We start from the raw sequence: 25,691 nt of genomic DNA, 5'->3' as shown, positions 1-25,691 counted from the left end.
ATGTAGCCTCTTTTGTTTTAAAACCTTTACCCCTTGTCTTATCACAGCCTTCCCTAGTAAAACATCTCTCTCTATCCACACTGCTCCCCTTTCTGTGTCACCTCCTTTGGTGAAAACTAGAAATAGCAGCTCTACAGTTTCAATGCACCAGGGTGTAGTAGCTTCTCAGAAATTATTTTCAAGTCCTCTAGCCTCAACCCTGAAGTGCTGGAGTCTGTGCTAGGCATGGTGTCATTAGAAGATGCCTCCAATTATACTTTCTCTTAGCAAAGGCCTGCAAAGGGCAGTAATCAGGCTCACTGCCCAGCTGCAGTGGGGACAGTGTCTCCCAGTAGTGTCACTGAATGTGGATAGAATAACAGAACTGTTAGGATTTAAAGGGACCTCTGGAGATCATCTAGCAAATCACAAAGTTAAAGCTGATGCAAGCTGAAGTTTGCCTTTCCCCTGCACACAGCAGGATTGGGTACTGCTCACGAGGTATATGCTCATTCCATAATTTGAAACGAGGAGTTATGGAAGCATTGACACACTTTCTGTTGTGGAGGAACAGAACACGGAGATGTAGGATGCTCACAGTCACTTATGGAAAGAGGCAATTGAACAAATGTGCTATAAAGATTATGAAGCAGTGCCCCAAAGGAGAGCTCATTCTGGTAAGCGTACCCCTCTCAGTTACTGTTTGTGTGGATTTGCTGAGCTGCTTCCCTGTCCAAGCCCAGCACAGATCAGTCACTCCATGCAGCCACAATGCTGCCCATAGCTTAGTTTAAAACCTTTAATTTCTTAAGAATTAATCTGAATAAAGGATGCTTTCTTTTACCCAAAGCTCACACTGGGGACTGGATCTGCTATGCTGTCAGTGTAATGGAAGAACAGTACTGGCTTACATTGGGTAACTGGTAGGTCTTGCAGTCCATAGGTTAGTCTCCAGGGAGCCATACTGGACAAAAGTTAATCATGTGAGACATTGTCATAGAAAACACAGTGTTCAGAAAGATTTTTAAGTAGCTTTTCATTTTTTTCCCATTGCTTTTGGAATTTTAATTGTTTTTGTTTTCATCCTCAAGGAAGAAAATAAGTCACATGAATTTCTGATGCTTCATTTGACTTTATTTTAGCTTTAAGATACAACTGTGCACAGATTACAGAATATGCTCCTTGGCACTGAAACATGACCAGAGAATACAGATTAGCAGCTACTGAGGATGCTTTAAAAAGTCACCTTTAATGTCTGAGCTCAAGGAAAGAAAAGGTCAGTTCTTTCTTCATGGTGAAGCATAAGGCACAGAAACCAAAGAGGTTTTTTGAGAGCAGATACTCAGTTTCATTATATGAGTAGATTTCACTCAACAGCTGCATTTTAAGTGTTTTTGAATTTGTGAGAAAGAACCATTAAAACAATAAAAGGAAATATCCCCTCAACCCACCATTCTTCTCTTACCCCACCCATGAATGGACTGGGCATTCTTTTGAGTGATCATCTTTCTCCACTACTTTATAAGAGCAAATCTCCTTGTTGAAAATGCTTTCACATTTCTCTTTGTCAAAGTTGACTGGCGTCATATAACTGTCATTGGGAAAAGAAAAAGAGGTGATGAGACCAAGAAGTAAGCAGCTCCCACTTCAGCTGATATCTGCACCTTTGATACGAAGAGGCTATACTGAAGAGACTTTTGGGAGCAGAAAAGGGAACTCGTACAGAGCTCCCAGCTCAAATGTTACTTAGCCTGCTGCTTCAGCAGGATGAGGGGAGAGCTGTGGTTTTTCTGGTCTGATTTACACCCAAGGGATGTTTGTTGTGTTTATTTGCTATTCCAATATCACTGCTTTTTCTCTTCACCCACGGTATGGAACTAGCATTGCATGAGTGGTTGGGTATCACTATAGGAAAAATTACAGACAGGCAAATCTATCTTGAGCTGCTTCTCAGAGGAAATTGGGGCAATGTGTGGCTTTGGGAAGATCTGGACTAGGATCAATAGAATTTCCTAAGTAACTATGTGTCCTCTCTTGAATCAGTAACTTGCCTGATGTTTTAGCCCTGAGAAGAATTAAATTCTCCTTTTATTTTAAATCAAGAATTATTTCTTAAACACGACCTCTAGAATTTCTTGCATGTTCAGTGATGATGGTGTTGGATTAATGCATAACTTTGTGATAGGAAGTGAGTGACAGAAGGGTTATGGTTATTTCTCAGAAACTCCTGTCTGAAGGGAAGTGGTTTGTGCTGTATCATGGCAGCAGAGAAAATCCCCCACTGCTGCTCTGAACTCACCTAGTGCAGCAGCTAATTCCAGTCCTGTAACAGGAACAATCATTGCAGTCGTCAGTCCTCCAGCTGGAATGAAATTCATGGACCTTTCCTTCCTCGTCAAGGCAACCTGAAAATGTAGTGTATGAGCAGATTTCAGTGTCAGACCTGTTGCACTAACACTGTTGCATGTACAAAATGGGTGGGATCGTTGCTGGCTTTTGGTATTAACATCCCTATCTTCCAAACACGGCGGTTCCCCAACAAAGCAGGGTGTGCTATCCTCATGCATGGAGAAGAGTGACCTGTGTCCCTCTGTCTCCTGTTCTTAGCAGGTTTCCTGGAGTTGTTCATCTTCAAGTATGGAATTTGGAGTACCCAGCAGAAAGACAACTAGACACAGACCTGGACAGGATTAAAAAAGGCTTTGACTTTCCTGCTTATTAACACCATCTTTTGTTGACTCCTCATTTAAAGCAAGACTACATATGGCTAGAAAACTTTTCACAGCCCTCAGCTGCAGGGAGAAAGAAAATATTGGATATAAAGTTCCTGTTCAGCAGACACAGAACAGACCTCCTAAATAACTGATCTGGAAAGCAGGATTTTTTTGAGAACAGAACAAAAGAGAGTGGTGGGGGTTTTAGGTTGTGTCTTTGCCTACAAATGTTCTGTTTCTCTGGCAATGTTAACTCATTACTTCAAGTAGTAGCATCGGCTTTCCCAGGTAAAGCTGTATTTTAGAGCACTTAGGGTTTTTTTGCATATTGGCACACATCAACTCTTGTTGTGTCCAAAAAATAGCATGCTTCTCTTTTGGGAACTTATTTTCCTGTAGCTCTATTCATCTGTAGACTGACAGACTAGCTGTGTTCAGGAAGAGCAGATCCAGACTCAGGGGATGCAGCCCTTCTGCTCTTAAGAATTTGTTTTTGGATACAGAAACAAGACATGAGTAAATGGTGTGGTGCAGAATACTTGTAAAGCTGTTTCCTGTTTTATACTGACTACACCCACTTAGATACTGGTCCTTCTCCCTTCTCTGGATTTCTAGATGTGATTCCATTGTAAAAGTATGAGTTACTACTTCATGCAGATGGGTAAAACAAAACCATGCTACTTCCCTGGAAAAAGATCATTCCTAATTTGGTCTGTGTGAAGCTCCCCAAATAACCTGTTCTTTTTGTAACATATTACAATTTCCCCTCTCTCCATACCCCATTTCCTTCCCATTTCCCACTGATTCCTCTTCACTGTTTCCACTTATTTCTAAACTGTGACAAATTGCACAGAATGGACAAATCAAGCAGTGATTCTGATGATGTCTATCAAATCGAGGGCAGCTGATGTCTTACCTACAACCACACCATTAGACATCCCTGGCTTGAATGGCATAAGGGTGCAAGAAGCATCAGACAGTGGCATGATGACGGCAAGAGCAAGAAGGCATGCCAAGATGGTGCTCTGAACAAGAAAACAGAATTCATATCAATCCTTACGTACCTATTAAGATGTCTTGATGATAAATAACAGGAAAATACATTGTGGTTTCAAATAAAAATCCAATTTTCTTTTGCACCTTAGACACTTTAACATACTTATCAGGTATACTGAACCATTTTGAAGAAGCAGAGGCAGAGCACTATGTGGGAGGGGAAAAAATGTCTGTCTTTCCAAGCTGTTAAAATCAAGCATTGACTGCTAGACCTAGATACTGTTCGTGAACAATGTGTGTTCTATTCCTTTCCACTTCCCATTAATTTTTCTTGTCCTTTTTTTCTCTATAGGGTTGGTCAGCAACTGTTTCTTCCACTAACTTCACTTATAGTTGCAAAAACTTCTTTACTGCAGTCTGAAGAACTACAGAATGTTTCAGCCTAATATTGAAGGATTAGGAAAAATGACATAACTTTAGCTGAAGCTGAATACTTAAGTCCTGGCCCTGTACCTGACTTGCAGGTGTCACTTACAACCTAGATTATTCTATATTCTGTGACTTTTGTCAGTGGGTTTTTTCTGTAAGTTCAGCTGAAGTTTCTCAGCTAGTGGCTTATCCTTCAGTATTAGTTTGAAATCTCTGAAGGGCTTCCTTTGGGGATATGAAGGAAATAACTGCAAGAATTCTAGGATGGAATTAGCTAAAGATCTTGGTAAGAGAAGAAAGGTAGATGAGGAATAAACAATCACATACACATACTGTACATAAGTGTGTTGTTTTGGCCAGAGTAGGACTGGTGACTTATAAAAGGAAGTCATCCCTGAGACATGAGAGGAGGCAAATCTATCATTTTATTTTGAAGAAGAGAGGTTAAAACCCACAAAACTGCAACAGAGTGGCAAAGGAGTAAAAATTTAAGATACCTTTTTTCTGAGTTCGACAAAGTGTTCAGATATTATCCAGACTTTTCACCCCAAATTCTTACCTGCCTTTGTCTCTCTTTGACTCTTGCTCTCATAACACAGAATTCATACATTCTCCAAGCTGCTTAGATTGCCAAGTACTGGGATAAATTCAACAGAAACTCCTTTAAAATCTATAGCAACATACCACATTCTTTTACAGTAAAAGATGTAAGGACTCACCATGCTTGCACAATTATGAGACTTCCACTAAGGAGACAGCCTGTACAAAGCTCATCTTCTCAGAGAACTTATATAGAGAGGGAATTTGTGATAACAGCCCTTGAGCAAACTGACCATGCATGTCTAGCACCAATGAAGTTTCTGCAAAATGACCTCATGGGGTGGACATTATTAAGATGAGGCAATTACATACAGGAAGAAAGGTTTGTTCTAACAGACACTGGAGAAATAGGTGTGGCTTTTGTGCCACACCAGATTTGGGAGACAGTTACAGGAAGCACTTTTCAAGCTTGGAATATTTTTCACTTGCCCTGAGAAAACCATTAGAGACATGATGATTGTCATGCACAACAAAATTGCATGCTTAGTTTGAACTATCTAGGGTTTAAAAAATGGGTCCTAGATAACCATTTTCTTCCTTGTTCAGCTTTCCATCATGTAGAAGCTCCATATGCTCAGGTCCTCTATGAAAAAATAGGCATTTTGTATTATATTTCTTAATTCTTATAGCCAGTGAGAAACTGTCCCTTTTCTGCAGAGGCTGGATATGTCAGGGGCAGACACACTTTCCAAGTGCTTAGGACAGTGATTTGATAGCAAAGAGGTCCAGTATGGTCCCCTTTTGCTTAGCTTTCACCCACTACGTTCAAGTATTTCAACCTATGTGGCCCTTCTTGGTGTTGATGTCTATCCCTTATTACCAGAGCTGCACAGCTGCAATACCTGAATTAATTACTCTGACTGTGTAATTGTGGTGACTTCTTGTGTGGTTCCAGGAGCAGAGGCTGAACTCCAAGTTGGGTTGGCTACTCCATGTCTTCTACCCAAACTCCAGAGTTGAGACCTAGCTCAGGAAGCCCATGGGAGAAGGCCAGAATTAGTGCAATGCAGGTCACAGTGAGACCACTACTCCCAGAGACATTGTAGCTGGCTTTCAGCTCAGTAGGTTGGATAAATTGGTTTTTCTTCAGTTACTAGATCATCACTCTTCGGGATGACAGAAAAGAAACGAAGTGCTTGCAGTTGTTCATAGGTTTGATAAAACTGCCACAGTCAGCCTGTCACTTGTAAGCTAGACTTGGCAATGCTGATGTATGCCCTGCCCTGAAATGGATGATAACTAGCATGTCCTTGACTCCTAATCCTGGACATGTCAGCCCTGGAAATTTCTTTATTGAAATCAACAGAGCCCACATATCCCCTTTGAAGCCAATTGAACAGCATCATTGTGGTTTGGGATACTGTCAGTGTTCAGACCATGTGCATTTTCCAACGAAAGGAGGGAAAGGCACAATAGGAGAGCAAAGTATTACACTCTGATCCTAGGCCAAAGCTGCCTTTTGTGATGGTTGCAGTGGAGAGAGTTTAGTCTCCTTTCTCATGTCCTGCTCCTATGCTGCCTGACCTAATTGATGTACATCTGTGGGATGCCTAAGGATGTGCCCTAGCTTTGCATGCTGGCTCTTCATAACCTTTAGGTACTGAGAAGTAACAGTTTGCTCTTAGCTGATGATACTGTGGGAAGTAGCATGGAACCCTGCTCAAGGTATTGGCTCCCCCATGTCCTCAAAGGTGATCCAGAACAAATGTTCTGTGATATTTTGGAATAAAAGGACCATTAAATTGCACTGCATTTATTCCGTTAAAATTACTAAGCTATTTAATTCTTTTTCTTCTTGCATGTTGTGTACTTGGCATGCAATATTTTGCTTGTCAGGCACCCTGCAGCAGTTCTTGTATGTGAATAAAAATTACCAGCCACATGGAAGTTTGTGAAGCTGGTGTACTGGAGTGAAATTTAAGGAATTTGTTACAGCCAAAATGAAAGAAAAGACAACTTGCTGGGTTGGTGTCAAGTGACAGAGGATGTGCTTGTTGCTCAACTCTGCCAAAACTAAAAATCCAACCAACATGCTTGTGTGTTTGCTTTCCCAACTTTTCAGACTGCTCAGCTGCTCCCATTGCACGACTTCCCTGTTTTCTAGGTGCAAGCTATGCAGAGAGCTATGCAAGCTATGGAGGGAACTTGCAAGCAGTTTTCTTTGGACCACAGCAGACAGTGACCTGCCTAAGCCTGGGCAGTGTTAAGGGACAACGAAGAAGCCTTTTGCATGATCTGTGAATTCAGAGAAACCCTAACAAAATGCTGTCGTGCTGAAACCACTCACAGCAGCAAACTCTCTGCAGATAGTCCACTCATGCATTGATTATTGGGGTCATTTGTGACCCACATAACATTACATTTCTTCATGTTGTTCATGTATAGGATGATAGGTGCCCTGCTTGGGTGGGAAACAGGTATCTCTAACAGGTGTAGCTCTGTTGAACTCTTACATTGGCTTCCCAACCAGTTAATTTCTTACTAAAATCATTCTAAGAATATCATTGCTCTGCCCACTTCTGTGCCTCCTTTCCACTTATGCTGAAAGATAGAGTATCCTCTTTCTTCCTAAGGCAGGCAGAAGTCTTGGAGACTTTCTTGAAGATTTAGCTTGCTATTTTACTCTAGTCATTCTTCAGCTGGAGTTTCTGGTTGCATCTCACTGATAACAGAGATAATCAGAGTAATACAAGATGATCAGCCTGGGTTTTTCTGCGTGTTTTAGTGCAAGGCACTCAACAGAGAGAAATACAGCATGATTTCAGAGCAGTAATGTTATTAAAACAGCCCAATAAATCAGCTAATATCTATGGACACCTAAAAGCTAGAAGAGGTGCGCTAAAATGAAAGCAGTCCAAGAACCTTGTTTCTTAGGCCACCATTTCAGTACTACTCTCACATTCTTGAGAGGGGATCAGCTTTCTGTGTGGGAGAGTAAGTGCAGGACACATTACAGCAGTTTGTGTATCCAGTCACTTAAACTGGTAGTTGAGATGGAAGTTGATTCTCAACACTATTGAGAGGGGAAAAACAAGAGGAAGCATGAGGTATATCAGCTCACAGATCATAAGTAAACATGATTTTACAAATAAACTCTTCCTGACATTAAACTGACAATGCTATGTATAATGTACTTTGGCTTTACTTTATTAAAGTCTGTCACATTTGTGTGTAAGAAAGGACAACTGTGTTAAGGAAAGGCATAAGCAAACAACACTGAAATATACAGTGCACTGTTTACACAAGAACATATTGTAAAGGTGGTAGAAGGAAGTTTTATCTTGGTGGGGACACATTTCTTATGTCTGAGGTTTATATACCCACAAACCTCAAAGCCTTTGCCCTCAGATCTCTCCCAGCATAGGAATTATCAAAGAATTGTATTACTTTTATAGAAAGGTATACAGGCAGTGCAAGTGATTTGTCCCAGGTAACAGGTGGCAGAGAAGAAATTTGAATTGAGATCACAATTCAAGAGGGGACACCCAAGCTTGAGACAATAATATCATTTCTTCTCTCATCTGAACACACCAGTCTTCTTCCATATGCAGCCAAGCCCCCATCCATGAGTCCAATTTCAATTTTAATTCAATGCAGTCTCAGCGGGATGAGAAACACTTAATTTTTTATCTTGGTGCAAATGCCTTTTTAAAACATGGGATAATTTCTCAGCTAGCCTGGAAAATCCTGTCAGATCATGATCCCAGGATGAAGGATCAGTGCTAAGAAAGGGACACAGAGACAGACAAAAAGATCTAAAGAGCCAGCCACAAATGCCAGGCCATGTTTGTAATGAGGAGACCTCCATCTCTGAAGGGTGGGTAGAACTGAGGGAGGTGGCCACAGATGCTGTACCAGCAAGAATAAAAGTCCAGAGGCAGTAAATCAAAATGAATAGGAGTGGCAGATTCAGCCAAAAAGGTATCTCCAGCTTATGGGAAATGCCAAATATCCTGCACTTCTAACTTCCATCTCAATGTATGTAGTACCAAAAAGATCTTAGAAATCCTCAGTGAACCAGAAAAATGACAGAAAAGTTTATTCCACAAATTAAAAAACCCACAGTGACTCCAAACACAGCTTTTTAGCTTGATCCTGCAGCTGATTAAGCAAATGAAGACTGTATGTCTATGAAAAAGACTTTTTGTGGAGCTGTGACTTAAGGAATCATCTATAGGAAGGGTGGCAGGTGGGAGCGTTGCTGTAGTTCCATCCACTAGTGCCTCTGGTTTTGTGGAACTTACATGGTGCAACAGTGGACCCTGCTCTGGCCATGTTGGCACTGGAAGCATGCCTTTGGTCCTCCAAGTGGTAGCAAATTTGTCTGGTCTTTCATCTTGAACACAAACTGCACATGAGTGCACAAAATGAAAGGAGGCTTAACCTCAATTTTATACCACCAGTTACTTAGTTCAGCATCCTTTGGACTTATTTCTAGGGAAATTCAGTTAATTTTGTGTATATCCCACCTACAATGTACTTCAGCTCTATTTAGAGAGCATGAGCTTTTCTCCATTTTCTAAACCTGTTAGTTACTGATTCCACGAAGACTAAAAGCCATGGTTGGAAGTTATTGCTGCAGGACTCAGACCAGACTGGGATGGGGAGGGCAACCACAGAATGCTTCTGCCAAATCCAAAGGATATCTTGGCTCTTTTTTCTTTGCTGTTTTCCGCTGTAATGTGTAAAATCCTGCTTCCTGCCATTTCTTGTCCTACACCCTTCCTGTCTGACTGAGATGGGCAGCAACTAGAACAGAACACCAAGAGAGATTTTGTGACTTGCATCTCTGACTGGTTTCACCAGAATTACTGACACGGGTTAGCAAGCATAGCTCTGGATTTTCCTGCAAAGAGGTGCTTACAGCTTCCTCTGTGACCTGACAGAACCTATCAACTGGCTAGTTTGAATATTGACAATTTTTTAAGCCACTTAGAATTTTGACCGCCTCTGTGATCCACATTTAAGAATGGACAAACCCCAGCAAGCTCTCACTCTCGCTTCCAGCCAGAGGACTGGTAACTGGGCTGGGCCCATGTGGGGCCCAGCAGCCCTGCCAGGACCTTCTTGGGCCGGGCCTGGGTCAGGACACAGCCATCCTGGAGCCGATGGGCCCTGCTCCACCCGCGACCCCCACCCCCCAGTCCTGCTGCGTGCAGACAGCGCGGCCCGGCTCCCCCCTCCAGTGCGGCCAAGATTCAGCTGAAGCTGCCCTGCTGTCCGGCAAAGACAACAATTACACTTGAGCTGTTTAGATTGTAATAACAGTATGCACTATGCAGTGGTGTGAAGAAGTAAGCCCAGGAAATCCTGCAGTAAAACCCCCACAATGTCTTGGAATACTTCTTGAAAGTAATTTATCACTTTCTGACAGCAAACTTGAGCCAGGAGAATTGCTCTCCCCCTCTTTGAGAAAGCAAAAAGGAATGGCTACCTGAAAGGGTGTAGAAAATGCAACAAATTTTGTTGGGGTCCCTTCCCCCTGCCATGGAGCCCTGGCAGAGGGGCCCTGGGGAGGGAGACACGGGGTTTCCCTGCCCCTGCTCACCTTTGTTCCCCATTGGTTGGGTTGGGTTCCCTGATAACGCCAAGGACCCTCGGGTCCCGTGACTGCGGAGTTCCTGAGCTGAGCCCCGGCCATGCGGCTGGAGAAATAAACATCTCTGAAACATCTACCACGAATCTGTCCATATATACTTCGCTTTCCACGGGACTCCTGGTTTGAAATATACTTGTTGCAGTAATCCCCACTGCGACAAAATTTCATGTAATTTTTTTCACAAAATGACAGCTAGCATTTTATTTCTGAAATCCTTAAAATGTGAAATATGCTTCAGATTAAATACATTTGTGGTATTGCCATGTTTCTCTGATCATATACATGTCAACAGACTGAATTTGAGTGCTATAAAATCTTAAGAATCTGAAATTTGGACTAACTCTGACAATAATGGGTTGCTTCTAAGCAGATTTTGTATGGTATAACTTGTGGATATAAAAATGCCAAAAACTTATTCTCCAGTGTCTTACCAACACAAAAATATTTCTCATTTGGAGAGGAAGTTCTGTTGTGGTTTCTGAAGAAGTTACCAAAATTCAACAAGTTTTTCTTTAGTCTCATTACCGTGAAGGATGGAAAACAGAACTGGTACCCCCCTGTTCCTACCCTACACATTTCATTAATTTTTAGTGGTACATAAATAATGAAAAGAGCTCAAAACAGAGGATGAGAGATGTGTTAGCCTGCTTTCCTGCAGATGGATAATCTCATGAATAAAAAATCCCAAACCAGTAAAAATTACCTGTGGCAGTGTTGTTGAGCATTTCTCCACTCAGAGCAAGGGAGATAATTGCTAAATTCATTTTATTGGGGGAAGGGGGGGCTGAGAGGAGGAAAGGCAGTTTCGGTATTGCCAGGTACTCTGGTAATAGGAAAACCAATACAATTGCACATTGACACTAAAAAGTCTATTTTTATAGACTATATGTAATAGTCTATATATAATAATATGGATCTATACATACCGAATTTCTGGGTCTCAGTAAATTCACACAGTCTGTTCTCTGGAGCCTCTGGGCCAAGGCTCTATGTTCCTTGTCCTGGTAAACCCATCAGAATTAATTTTCTTTCTTCTCCAGTGTCAGCTCTTGTTTGTGTTGAGCTGTTCAGATTCTGCTTCAAGTACAAGTGGTGGAGGAGGTGCCCTTGCAGTGGAAGATGGGCTTCCCCATCCACAGATAACTTTTGGAAGGATGTGCTAATCACAGCCATCAAATATGCTGGTTGTTCCCAGTCCCATAACCTTAAAAAATATATTCTCATGAGATTCAAAGCCTGTGCTAGATTTCTTTTTTTGGTCATTCACACTTTTACTGGTGCTCTCAGCAAATCAGAAATCTTCTTGCACTAAGAAAGTCGTCTTCATCTGTAAGAAAACTGGCACCCAGATTCTACAAAAACTCTTGGAACTTTACAGGTAATAAGGCTCTAATTTAAAAATAAATAAATACAGGTCCAAAAAAGGAAACTAGTAGAATGAAATCCTACTTGATTTAAAAGTTAACTTAGCAACTGTAAATCACTTAAAACACAAAGTCTTAACAACTAATATTAAGAACATGAATATGACCTTTTGATAGAAATGAGAAAATTTATCTGATTATGCATTTTGTAAACTGAATTAGAACAATTAGGAGATTAGAAGTGAGCTACTGAAGTCTTCTCTTTTATGAGATTTTCCCATGTCACCATGCTTCTCTGTGATGGCAAACCATCTGTTGGAAGAAGAGGAATTCCACAGTGCAGAGAGGTTTGGAGCAGGTGTTAGCCCACACGGGCCTGGGGAAAACAGTGCTTTGAGGGGTCATCCTTCTCCACCACATCATAGTCACAGAGCTTTCTGTTGATAATTATTACACATTTCTCTTTGTCATAAGAAACAGGAGTAAAAAAGCTGTCAGTGGCAAAGAGAAAGCAAATGTTAGCTTAAGGGCTTTCACTAGCTCTGTGACATGGGTGAGAAGAGGCTCACTCATGCCCTTACAAACTCACTTATCCCCAGCAATGGAAAGCTGTGGTCATCCTACAGGCAGTGATGGTACCAAAAAGTTCAAACTTACAGGGAACAGCATTCCATTACAGTTCGACTGCAGCTGCATCTGTAGCAATCTTCTGTCCTCTCAATGTGTCCCAAGGGATACAGTTTTCCATTCAGCATACAGCCTGCATAAGACAGCAGCAAAACAGAACATGTTCTTTAAGCCTTCACCTAAAAGCTGAAGAGTTTAAGAATTATTTCAGCTTTCCTGAAAATCTTCTCCCAGGCAATAGTAAAGTACAAGGATTGGGGTTTTACTCTGTCAACTCCTGAATGAGCTCTATGTGCTGGAATAGCAATAGCAACCTACCACCAACAGCAATAATATTGCTGCAACCACACTCACTTATTTGTTTTTCCCCTACTTTCGGCAACTTGCTGCTGGAAACCCCTATTTGTGTCTTTCCAATGTCTTCCCCCTCCCTTGTATTTTGAGCCCTTCCTGGCAGCTCCATGCAGAGCCAAGCTGCCGCAGAGCAATCAGGTGACAGGACCTTCCTTGTTCTTACCTCTGTATGGCCTCCCTGGAATTTGAAATAAATTAATGCAGTAAGCATCACCCAGGGTCACTATGATGCTCATTGCGACAAGGAAAGCCAGAAAGCTCTTCTGTAGAGAGAAAGAAGCAGATGGTAATTTCTCCCCTGTTTATGAATCAACATATATTATAGAAACTACTGCCCGCTCTGTAGAGCCCAGGCCATTCCTACAATGCTCATCAAAGGTAGTACTTGATGTCTGTACCTTTGGGATTATGTGAGCACAAATTACAGGAAAGCTAGGCCATAGGACTTTGTTGGTCTATTCATCATTGCCTAACTGTTGATTCAGATTCTGCAAACACCTTTAGAGGCTTGAAGAGCTGGAACAGGGCACCATTTGAGGTATCAAAAGTGAAGAGCAGAAAAAAATACACAGACAAGGTATACACTTCTTTTCATTGTAAAATGACATGTTTTAAACTGTATTTCATATTTATAAGCTTTAAAAGCATGGTCCTAAATGTTTGCAAAACTCTGAGTATTTTCACAAACATTTCTGAGGAAAGGATAACAGCAAGTGAAGGACTAGGAGATAATCTGTACAGTTTCTTGCAAAGAATTACAATACAAAGAACAAAATTCACAGTAATCTTCACAGAGGTGCCTTCCTGTCTTTGCATCTTGCAGGTTTGAAATACAATCTAGCCACATTTAAAATGTGTAACCAGGTGATTCTCTTAAATGCTCTCCTGTTGCAGTTTTAAAGCAAGGACCTATCTGTATCCCCATTAACAAAAAGCCCAAACCAATCTAAACCTTTGACTTACCATTGTGGGATGCTTGGCTTCCAGAGAGCTCTAAGTATCCAGAAAAGCTGAAGTGCTTTATGTGGAATCAGGGAGCAAATATTTTATGGTGCCTTTATGTTGGGCAATTCAAGTCTAAATGGGGAGATTGGGGGAGGGGGAAGCCTGCTCAATGCAAATGCAGTTCTTTTGTAATATCCAAAGAAATCTCTGAAATTTTTCCAGCTGGCAATGAGAAAATGTTTGGTTTTGTAGAGCACTGACCTGGGTAAATTGTTGAGTCCAGAACTCTGTATTCCTTGGAAGCATGAGGGAAAAATGCATTTCTGATGGAATACAAATACTGATAGCTAAGCTGTAGACAATATTATCCAGCTCGGTGATTTTTAGGTGGGGCAGAAATGCATGTGAAATCCCTTCTGCTATCAGTGGGCTGGAACATGCTGACTAGTGCATTAGGTATGAATAGCAAGTGGAGCTTTTGCCAGATCTTTGCATACTCATGGTTAATGCTGTGGTGCTGTGCACTGAAAGGCAACCGAAGGTACTTGGCCATTACCAGGATCAGAACCTCTTAACACTGCAGCCTCAGCTGAAGCTGGATCCCATGACAACATTTCTCTTTCTCCTCCACCAAAATTAGATATAAGATAATAAACTAATTTTCATAAATTTTAGAAGAAATACTTCCTCACTTAACTTGAGAGGCTTTGTTAGGGAAAAATTTCGAATTCTGAAACATTTCAATGTTGCATGGCAGAGTTCCAGGTTACAACAAGCTGGATATTAATCTTGATGTCTGTACTTCTCTATGTCTCAAATTAAAAAGTATTCCATCAGGAAACTCCAACTTTTGTTTTTCATCAAATTTGTTCTTTTTATAAATAAAATTTAAATAAACACATGAATTTTGAAAACCAAATTTTCTCAAGAAACAGTTCTGTGAGCTACTTAGGGAGGAAGTGTTTGATCTCCATGCTGAAAATATTACTTCCCTATGAAGCTGTGGCTGTTTTTTCTGTAAGCAAGAATATTCTTTCAGGTGTATCAGCTAAGGTTGTGTTCTGTGTAGTTTTGACATGAGCTAGCATGAAACAGCAAAAGTCATTCAGGACAAGTTTCAAAACTGTTCCTCTCCTGCAGAATATGAAACCTCTTTGGGCTTAAAAAAAAACCTCTAGAACCTTAAGCAACATGAGAATGTTTGTTTTCACTTGCTCCCTTTAGAAGAATGATAGGATGGAATCAGTGAATGGGAGTAAGATCTTTAAAAGGCATATGCAAATGTCTATATTGGAAAAAGCTGAGCTGCCTCTTTATTCTGGCCCCTCACATTTTTCATCTTTACAGGAACCAGTTGTAGAGAAACACAGAGCTGTTGACTGATACCCAGTCTGCAGCACAAAGAACTTTAAAAGGTGAAGTATGTAATACCAGTGCCTGCAAAATCTTTGGATTTTTTTCCCCAAACCGAGGTATGTTATTTGGAGGTCTAAGAAGCCTTAAAACACAGCTCGTAAGCAAATTACCAAAGCCAGAGAAAATACACCACACTAAATCTTTCTGATTTTAATAATGGCTCACAGAGCTTGAGGTGGATTGTCTTGTGAAGGAAATACCCCTGCTGAATAAATGTAGATTGACTCTTGTTTTGGGGCCAAGTGAGGATCCCTGCACTAAGAACGTTCAGTTGAGTGTAACCTCATACTTTCACAAGACAACAGACTTGTGATTATGGAACTTCATTAAACAGTCCACTTGTTTTGGAAGGTGTGTCTCTTTTCAAACCATGGAACAGTTAACTACAGACGGTTGTGGTTTTTTAATACCCAGTTCTGGAGTGGAGAGCTCCATGTAGAAGCAGCATTTAACAGGCTTTTGTTGTCTGGTCTCATATATGTGGGCAGATTTAGGACACTAGCCATTGCCAGATGGGACATTTGATTTCTAAGCTGAACTTAATTCCCCTGTGATTGTGGGGAATTGTTATACTGAGGAGACAGAAGGAATCTGCATTATTAGTACCTCAAGCTCTGCTGCCATGAAGAAGCATGTCTCCAGGGGCTGATCTAGATTTCTTTTTCAGAGTGGACAAGAACCACTAAAGCAGCACAGTGTGTGCAGACTTTCAGGATCAGGGCTTGGCAGAGGACAAGTCAGAGTGTCAGAGTTTAAAGTTTAACATTGTTTTAAACTTCAGGGCTGGTCAGAGTGGGTGATGGAGATGAACAGTCGCTGCCAGTTTTGGGTGATTTCATTGATGAAAATAAGGAGAAAAAAATGGGAGAAATAGGATGATGATCTCTCATCATCACTGATTTTTCTGAGGTGTTAGCAGCACAGGTGTTCCCAAAAGTCCTACAGCCAGTTGTGTCCTATGTGCCCTGAGTAGGAGCCATTGTACAGCATGTCCCAAACACTGCATCACCTCAAAATGGTAACAGATTGTGACATCTGGCTAGAAGAGAACCTGTAAAGCATGACAGTGGCTTGTGCCAGGGTACTGGTGCACAGCATGTCAGAGTAGAGAGCCAAATGCATTTCTTTCTAAAAGAAGGTGACATTTCCCCATGTCACTGCAGTAAACAAAACATCAGTATGAAGCATTTATGGATGTTTCATCTCAATTTATTGTAGTCAACAAATGCAGTGATGACAGAAATGAGACACTTTATATGATTATGCATTTTGTAAGCTGAATTAGAACAATTAGGAGATTAGAAGTGAGCTACTGAAGTCTTCTCTTTTATGAGATTTTCCCATGTCACCATGCTTCTCTGTGATGGCAAAGCATCTGTTGGAAGAAGAGGAATTCCACAGTGCAGAGAGGTTTGGAGCAGGTGTTAGCCCACACGAGAATAGACAAAACACTCCTTTGAGGGGTCGTCCTTCTGCACCACATCATAGTCACAGCGCTCTTTGTTGAAAACAACTTTACATTTCTTTTTGTCATAAGCAACAGGAGTAGTAAAGCTGTCAGTGGCAAAGAGAAAGCAAATGTTAGCTTGAGAGCAATAAAAGTTTCAATAGTTCAGTGATTATAGCTTGGACTACTGCTGAGTGAGAGAGCTCTGAAACTATGGCTAAGGGCAGCTGAGCTAGCTTGACTACCATGCAGCTGCAGCTTCCAGAGCCTCAAATGATGTCCTGTGCACTGAACTGTGTAGATGTACCAGGATGCTCAGCACTAGCAAAGGAATTTCTAGCACAGCACTCTGCAGTGTGACATAAGCACAGGCTTGGCATCTTTTCTCTTTTTTTCCATTAATTTTTCATTATTTCCAGTTTGCATAAGATGTGGTGACTGCTCCCTGATAGATTGTGCCCCCTAAACAAAGGCAAAGATCGTAATCAAGCTATTTTGGACCTTTGAGAAAGCAGAAGAGGAGGAAAGGAGAATGTTGGAGAGATACTTCAGAGCTGAGCCTTGTCATTCTATGTTAGCATATTCACTGGAGAAAAGCACCTCAGGAAAGGAATTCAGTTCATCATAAGCTCTTTAGAGAAACTTCACTTAAGTCACTCCTTCCTACCCCCACTTTCTCAGCTAATGAAAGACTTAACTGCAGTGGAAGATGGGTTCACAAGTTCCTAAAAACTTGAAGGCAAGCACCAACTGGATGTGCCCAGAAAGGCTTGTGTCCAGTCCCAGTCAGCAGAAAATGAGCTATGGCAAACACAGCTAAGGATCCAAACAATCAAGTGCTATGTGTTGCTTTCAGTAGCTCTGTGACATGGGTGAGAAAAGGCTCTCTCGTGCCCTTACAAACTCACTTATCCACAGCAACGGAAAGCTGTGGTCATCCTACAGGCAGTGATGGTACCAAAAAGTTCAAACTTACAGGGAACAGCATTTCATTTCAGTTTCACTGCAGCTGCATCTGTAGCAATCTTCTGTCCTCTCAATGTGTCCCAAGGGATACAGTTTTCCATTCAGCATACAGCCTGCATAAGACAGCAGCAAAACAGAACATGTTCTTTAAGCCTTCACCTAAAAGCTGAAGAGTTTAAGAATTATTTCAGCTTTCCTGAAAATCTTCTCCCAGGCAATAGTAAAGTACAAGGATTGGGGTTTTACTCTGTCAACTCCTGAATGAGCTCTATGTGCTGGAATAGCAATAGCAACCTACCACCAACAGCAATAATATTGCTGCAACCACACTCACTTATTTGTTTTTCCCCTACTTTCGGCAACTTGCTGCTGGAAACCCCTATTTGTGTCTTTCCAATGTCTTCCCCCTCCCTTGTATTTTGAGCCCTTCCTGGCAGCTCCATGCAGAGCCAAGCTACCACAGGGCAATCAGGTGACAGGACCTTCCTTGTTCTTACCGTTTTTGGCCTCCCCTGGCTTGTGAATTTTAGACCAGCAGTAAGCATCACCCAGGGTCACTATGACGCCCATTGCGATAAGGAAAGCCAGAAAGCTCTTCTGTAAAAGAAACACAGAGCCCATGCCATGGATTTTATTCCACATTGATTAGCTCTGTTTTCGAAAGCTGTCACTGAACCTGAATCAAAATTTATGTGTACATGAAAATAGTGGAAAAGTACACTCCAGATATTTCCCTGCATTGATGGCTTTTTCATTTAGGTGGGAAGACACAAAATGGCATGACATTACCGTCTCAACAGCATCGTTCCCTGCCAAAGTCCCGTCTCTAGAAATCACACAAAACTTCAATAGTATTACAGACTTGAAAGCCCTGTAAAACTCTTGGTCACATTTGGCACTGGAGAGGACGTCTCAGATCTACATCTGTTCCAGTTGTTTTTTTGACATAGGTGGCTGGGCAGAGAAGAGAGAGATAAATGTGTGTCTTTGGGCAAAATTTGAGTGCTGTACATTGTACTTAGCATCACCTGAGCTATCTTGTCAAACCATGAAGACACAGGCTTGGACTTGAAACAGCATGCACCTCTTTTTGTCTAGTGGGGGCAACAGCTAAGCTTCGGTAAGAGAGCTTCAGATATGTCCCCTGGGACCTGCTGAACAACCACAACTTTTTTTCAAAAAGCCTACATGGCTTTGTAATGATTGTTATACTGGGGTAGAGGGACTGGAAAAGCAGGAGAGAGCACAGGTTTATTTGGATGGGTTGCTCCAGCTGACAAAGCAAAAGTTTAGGAATAGCCAGAGACTGAGAAGCAATGGCGGAAGTTATTTAAATTTTCTTGATAGCACTTGCAGACTAACATGAAAGGATTTTAAAATGAGTAGATCTTTCCAAGTTACTTGGAAACTTGAAACTTCAGAAGCTGTTGATGTCACTGAGACTGTTGCTGCTTGAAATTGGGTTTAAAACACCAGTGAGAGGTTTTGGGTTTAGGCAGCACTGCTGTCTGCCGTGGCTTACTTGAATCATAATGCCGTAAGACGTTGAAAGATCCTGAGCCTTAGGCAGGTGCTGAGCCAAGGAGAAACTCCTCTGTCTGCTGTGAATAAAACCTTGGTATTTTAATCCTTGATGTCCTGCTTTCTTATAAGACTGAGTGACATTTATGGTGTAGTGAAAGCAAGGAGGAAGAGGGTTTATGGAGTGGTCTGGGAAGGGTGTAATGCTTCATTTTCATTGTGGTTCTATGATGTGGAGTTCCTGGGGCTTTAGGCTAGAACAGAGACAATTGTCATGCTGAGCACCATAGCCAGAATAAGAGAAGTTAAGGGGAAAGACTGAAAAACTCCTAAAGTGTGCTATTCTGTAGTGCCTGAGTCAAGTGCTTGCAATAACACAGATGGTCCATGATATGTAACTCAAGTCTTTATAGAAAATCCTTCATTTGTTGCACTGTCTTCTGTTAATGTTTTATAATGTTTTTCCTCCAACATTTTGCTTATCATGCCATTCCTGGAAATGCCAGTCAGATGAGCTTGGGCATGCTCCTCTCTCTAAAGATCAAAATTTTAGACCTTCCACTGAAACTAAACAGAAATGTAAGGGGAAGTCTGTGGTGTTCAGTCAGGTATCTGAATGAGCTTTATGTTGCAACAACTAAATGATTTTCCAGCTAAGTAACAGAAACTTAGAAATAAAGTTTAAGCAGAGAAAGAGCAGATGGTAATTTTTCCCCTGTTTATGAATCAACATATAGAAACTACTGCCCACTCTGTAGAGCCCAGGCCATTCCTACGATGCTCATCAAAGGTAGTACTTGATGTCTGTACCTTTGGGATTATGTGAGCACAAATTACAGGAAAACTAGGCCATAGGACTTTGTCGGTCTATTTATCATTGCCCAACTCTTGATTCAGATTCTGCAAACACCTTTAGAGGCTTGAAGAGCTGGAACAGGGCACCATTTGAGGGATCAAAAGTGAAGAGCTGTAGAGGAATTCCTTGTGGAACAGGGGCATGAGATACCCCAGAAGAGCTTGGGCATCCCAGGGCTGCTGCAGAAGTACCCCTGACGGGGCCTCAGGCTGAAGACAGGCTTGCAAGGTACCTGCTAGCCGGCAGCCTTGAACAGCCTTGGGAAAAGGTATACACTGGTCAGCTCCCCCGCTGCTTAGAGGCTTTCTCATGGGAAAGGGATATGAACTTTGCAAACTATAATTTGGTGTAAGTGAACAATAAAGGGGAGCACGATGCTCAAATCGTATCAGTGTCCATATCATGACTCTGGCTGGATTCCCCTGCACCCGGGACCCCCCCCACCCCCCACCCCCCCCGCTAAAAAGAGCAGAAAAAAATACACGGACAAGGTATACACTTCTTTTCATTGTAAAATGACATATTTTATACTGTATTTCATATTTATAAGCTTTAAAAGCATGGTCCTAAATGTTTGCAAAACTCTGAGTATTTTCACAAACATTTCTGAGGAAAGGATAACAGCAAGTGAAGGACTAGGAGATAATCTGTACAGTTTCTTGCAAAGAATTACAATACAAAGAACAAAATTCACAGTAATCTTCACAGAGGTGCCTTCCTGTCTTTGCATCTTGCAGGTTTGAAATACAATCTAGCCACATTTAAAATGTGTAACCAGGTGATTCTCTTAAATGCTCTCCTGTTGCAGTTTTAAAGCAAGGACCTATCTGTATCCCCATTAACAAAAAGCCCAAACCAATCTAAACCTTTGACTTACCATTGTGGGATGCTTGGCTTCCAGAGAGCTCTAAGTCTCCAGAAAAGCTGAAGTACTTTATGTGGAATCAGGGAGCAAATATTTTATGGTGCCTTTATGTTGTGCAATTCAAGTCTAAATGGGGAGATTGGGGGGAGGGAGAAGCCTGCTCAATGCAAATGCAGTTCTTTTGTAATATCCAAAGAAATCTCTGAAATTTTTCCAGCTGGCAATGAGAAAATGTTTGGTTTTGTAGAGCACTGACCTGGGTAAATTGTTGAGTCCAGAACTCTGTATTCCTTGGAAGCATGAGGGAAAAATGCCTTTCTGATAGAATACAAATATTGATAGCTAAGCTGTAGACAATATTATCCAGCTAGGTGATTTTTAGGTGGGGCAGAAATGCATGTGAAATCCCTTCTGCTATCAGTGGGCTGGAACATGCTGACTAGTGCATTAGGTATGAATAGCAAGTGGAGCTTTTGCCAGATCTTTGCATACTCATGGTTAATGCTGTGGTGCTGTGCACTGAAAGGCAACCGAAGGTACTTGGCCATTACCAGGATCAGAACCTCTTAACATTGAAGCTGGATCCCATGACAACATTTCTCCTTCTCCTCCACCAAAACAAAAAATTCCTCTCAAATCAAAACCCTGTTGTTACTCCTGTGGAACTGTTCAGGCTTTGACCTGAGTAATCATAGTAGAGTATATGATCACTTTTATATGTGCACTTTCCCAAGAAGTGATAAATTTCAGAGTGCTAATCAAGTACTCTGCTTTCTCTTGCTCTGCAACCTCTTTTCAGGAAACAATATCTGACTGTGTGCCTACCTACATTTAAAAATACTTCATTACAGATGCTGCCAAGCAATTCAAAACTCATTTCTGTGGGTGACTTACTATCAGCTACAGGAAATTTAGCCTATGATTTTAAAGTTTAAAGACTCTGAAAAAATAAGTTAAATCATTTGCTGCTTTTTTTCTTAGATTAAATTAAACACAGTTATATACTTTACAATGGTGGCAAGAAAAGTTGTCATTTTTTCCTGTCCACTATGTATTGCTGCATACTAATAATAATCAATTTAATCCAAAGAATTCAGCAGGAGCAAAAGAAATTAAAGTACATCATAACATAATTCCATGACCTCTCTGGAGGAAATGCTAAAGCTGAAGTCCATGCAGGTTTGATAATTCTTTAGTAAGAAAGACATAATTAATGAAGAGTTTGTAAGCATTCAATCTTCAGACTAAACACTTGTTTTTTGTTTTTTTTCTGATGTAATCACTACATTTAAAAGTTCAATTTCATGATAGTCATGTTTTCATTGAGAAAACTCAGTAAATATCATTTCTCATCCTTTGCTTCTGGCATGGCAGATAACAGTACTTTATCACCTAAGTCTCCCTCTTGTCCATGTTTACAAAGTGTTGAGTCAGCTAACAACCTTTCTCAAGTGAGTACAGCAGTTTTCATCTTCAGTTCTGTAGCACAGATTTATTTTCATTCCTGTAACCCATTTCTGCACAGTCTCAAACCTGACAGTATCTCATTTCAAATCTGAACATAGAACAAGGTATAAAAGCTTGTAAGTGTTGTGGAAACAACCTCAGATACTATGAAGGACATAATGCCTTTCCTGTATATGTATCCAGGCACCTCAGCAGCTGTCTTAAGCACCATATTGTTCTAGATAGAAAACACGTGCTTTCCATCCCTAAATTCTTCTCACGGGCACTGTTGTTAATACAAATTTTATACTTTACACAGTTGTTTAAAAATCCTATTCCTTCAAAATGATAAAATCTCCCCCCCCAAAAAAAAGTCTAAAGCATGAACTAAGTAAGCACAGTTTATTTCACCATTAAGGTGACCAGACAGTTATTATTTGGCACATTAACTATTGTTTGCAAACTCTGTCAGTGATGATTGCATGTCTTTTCCCACATCTCTTGATATAAGGCTTTCATACAAATGTAGAGAAACTATGGTGATGTGCACCATCCTATATCTTGTACCACTGTAAAAGTGTTCCCTCCCTTTCACCTGCCAAGTGCAGGCTTTGCTACTACCAGGTCACCCTGGCTTAACAGGAAATTTTATGGCAATCCTTTTGTGGCTTTTTGATAGAGACCTCAAAGCAAGACTGGTTTTGCTTTCAGAGTGCTTGTTAGTCAGAACACCTTATTCTTCTGCCAATGATTTCTTGACAAAGATGCCAGAGCTCTGCCAGCTGTGCTGCAGACTGTCTGCTGGTAGGCTGACACTGGGTGCCTTTGAACCTCCTGCTTGAGGATACTCAGATCTTGCTTTAAGAGAATTTAGTCCCTACCTAAAGTCTTAGATCTGGCAGTGAATTCTTCTTTTTAATACACCTTTTTTTCCAAGGGTAATTGCTTTCATAGCACTGCCCTAATTTCACCAGAGCATGCAGAATTCTGTTAAGATTATAGGAAAGATGAGGAGAGCAGTGACAGGACAAGGGGTAATGATTCTAAAGTGAAAGACAGCATGTTTAGAATTGTTATTATGAGAAGATACGTTATGACGAAGAAATTTTTTACTGTGAGGGTGGTGAGACACTGGAATAGGTTGCCCAGGTGGACGCCCCATCCCTGGAAGTGTTTAAGGCCTGGCTGGATGCGGTTTTGAGCAACCTGGCCTAGTGGAAGGTGTCCCTGCCAATGGCAGGAGGTTGGAACTAGATGATCTTTAAAATCCCTTTCAACCCAAACCATTCTATGATTTGGTGTTCTTACTTTCTGTAGTGGTTTGGTTCGAAGTATCCATTACTTACTTATTTTCCTTCTGTGAGATAAGAATTAGGAGAAAACAAAGCAAGCACAAAACTTAAAAGAATATAAAGAAGTTTATTACAGACCTAAAAGAAAGAAAGGTCAGACTAAACCTTTAGAACACTTCTCTTCCCTCCACCTTTCTCCCTTCTCCAACTGACAATGTAAAAAGACAACCCTTAAGATTTTTTCAGCCAGCTTACCACCTCTATAGTAATCTCAGTTCACTTAGGGAGAGGAGTCTCTCTTGTTCACGCTGTGGAGACATCTCCACAACAAACAGTTCTCTCGTAGCTTTAATGTCACAGCGAGACAGCCGCCCGGCTTGGTTCTCTGCTCGCATGTGAAAGTCCCTTCCCTCGTCTTACAGCTTTCCCACAACTGTTTTCGAGGGTTCAATCTTGAGTTAATGGGCTACCATTTTAAGGTTGAGCTGTTCAGAAACAAACATTCTCTTCACCCATCTCTGGGAGCATCTTCATTTCTAGGAACAGAGGTCTTCTTCTTCCCTGGGAACAAGGGCCTTCATCACTTTCATGTCTCTCTGTTCAAGCTTCTCATCAGATCACAGCTACTTCAACATTTGCTTATTTCAGCACAGGTGCCTTTGCTCATGGTTGCGGTTTGAACGCTCCACCCCCCACGCTTTCATGAAATTACAGTGGGTACTCTGATGTATCACAGTCCATCACCACCATAGCTTTACAACAGAATTTCAGCTTCTAAGCTTGGAGCATCTCCTCCTTCTCCTCCCTCAGGATTTCAGCTCTTCCTTCTTCACTGACTTTGGTGTCTTTATGGTGTTTTCTTCATGTGCCTTCACCTTTCATTTTCCTTTAACTTGGGAGAGGATTGATGTCTGCAGGCTTCATCTGTTCTGGAGGAAACTTACAACACTAAAAGGGTTAATCTCACCCGGACCTTGCAGCTGGAATTCGCTTATCGCTCTTGCTCACATGATCTTTGCCGGGCAGCTGCCTCAGATGAATTTCGGCCGCACTGGGTGAGGGCTGGCCTGGCCTGGCCGTGCCGCGGGGCCGCCTGCACGGAGCAGGGCCGTGGGTGGAACAGGGCTCCGAGGCTCCAGGGTGGCTGTGTCCCGGCCAGCCCGCACTGAGGGGCTGTGCCGGGTGTCCAGCGAGCAGGAGCGGCTGAGATCTCAGCCAAGCCGCACCGTGGCTGACCTGGCCGGACCACCCCGAGCAGGGCCCGGCCCGGCCCCGCTGGGCCGCACAGGCCCCGGTTACCTGTTCAAAAGCCAGAAACAAGAGCTTTCCCAGGGTTTGTTCGTTCTTAAATGTGGATCACAGAGGTGTGTCAAGCTTCTTAAGCGGCTTAAAAAAGTTGCCAATATTCAAACTAGCCAGTTGTGGTTCTATTGGGTCTGGAGGAAGCTGTAAGCACCTCTTTGCAAAGAATCACTTCCGTGGCTGATGGAGCCCTCTGTAACTAAAAACCCAAACTATGCTAAACCATGACACTTTCCATCAAAAAAAGCTGGTGCCCTCATGGTGGGTTAATACACAATGAGAGAATAAGGTTTTGCAAAGTTCACTCCTGATTCCATAGAACTTAGATATATCATGCAGATAAATATTTGCACATTAAATAACACAGATATCTAAACCTCCAATATAAACACAATCTTTAGTTTAAAAAGGTTTGAACCTACTCAGGAAAGCTGGAAAACTCCCGTTAACTTCTGCAGCCTTCAAATTAGATCTTAGGGCTTGGGTCAAGGGAAGCACTTATGTATATCCTTAGTTTGAGCCCTCTGGATAGTTCCACTGTCTGCAGTGGAGCCACTCTTTGTTCTCAAGCACACACTTGGTGAAAGGCTTTCCTGGGTCTAACCTGGACCATAAGTTCACAGTCATCCTTGCTCTATCTTGTTTTATCAACTGTGGTACATCAATTAATATGATAAGTTTAATTTCTTGATCTGTTTACAAAAGTGGGAGGGTAGCACTACTTCATTAGTCCTATGAGTTTCACATTTCAAAGTTTTGCTAAAGACTAAAGTAGAACACCATGGGACTGTGATTCAGGAGCCTTTTTTTAATTCTTCATACTGATGCTGACTTGATGCATGATTTTGGGTGACTCCCTTAGGTGTCAGAGATTTCAAGTTTCAGAGCTTATTACCTAGAGGAATGCAGAAACCAGAGACAACACAGAAGTCAAGTTTCCCTATTCGTCACATAGCAGGTATTCCTACACCTC

The 25,691-nt window shown here is 41.6% G+C and overlaps 2 protein-coding genes across 2 annotated transcripts; both read right to left on the bottom strand.

The window, feature by feature from the left end:
* Positions 1-1,440: 1,440 nt before the first annotated feature.
* LOC309575300 (beta-microseminoprotein-like) lies at positions 1,441-4,958 on the bottom strand (the record flags this gene model as incomplete). Its single annotated transcript, XM_082285658.1, is given in 5 exon segments — positions 1,441-1,570; positions 2,279-2,384; positions 3,610-3,718; positions 4,838-4,864; positions 4,866-4,958. Coding segments are annotated over 5 exon segments (465 nt in total).
* An 11,489-nt stretch (positions 4,959-16,447) lies between these two features.
* LOC309575487 (beta-microseminoprotein-like) lies at positions 16,448-18,057 on the bottom strand (the record flags this gene model as incomplete). Its single annotated transcript, XM_082285924.1, has 3 exons — positions 16,448-16,577; positions 17,447-17,549; positions 17,934-18,057. The coding sequence occupies 3 exons, from the start codon at positions 18,055-18,057 to the stop codon at positions 16,448-16,450; spliced, it is 357 nt and encodes a 118-aa protein (XP_082142050.1).
* Between the last annotated feature and the right edge of the window lie 7,634 nt (positions 18,058-25,691).

The sequence above is a fragment of the Coloeus monedula genome (assembly GCF_965178545.1).
Source record: "Coloeus monedula genome assembly, chromosome: 8".
Lineage (NCBI taxonomy): Eukaryota > Metazoa > Chordata > Aves > Passeriformes > Corvidae > Coloeus > Coloeus monedula.
Note: the sequence above shows the minus strand (reverse complement) of the source record. Positions and strands in the feature narration are given on the sequence as shown.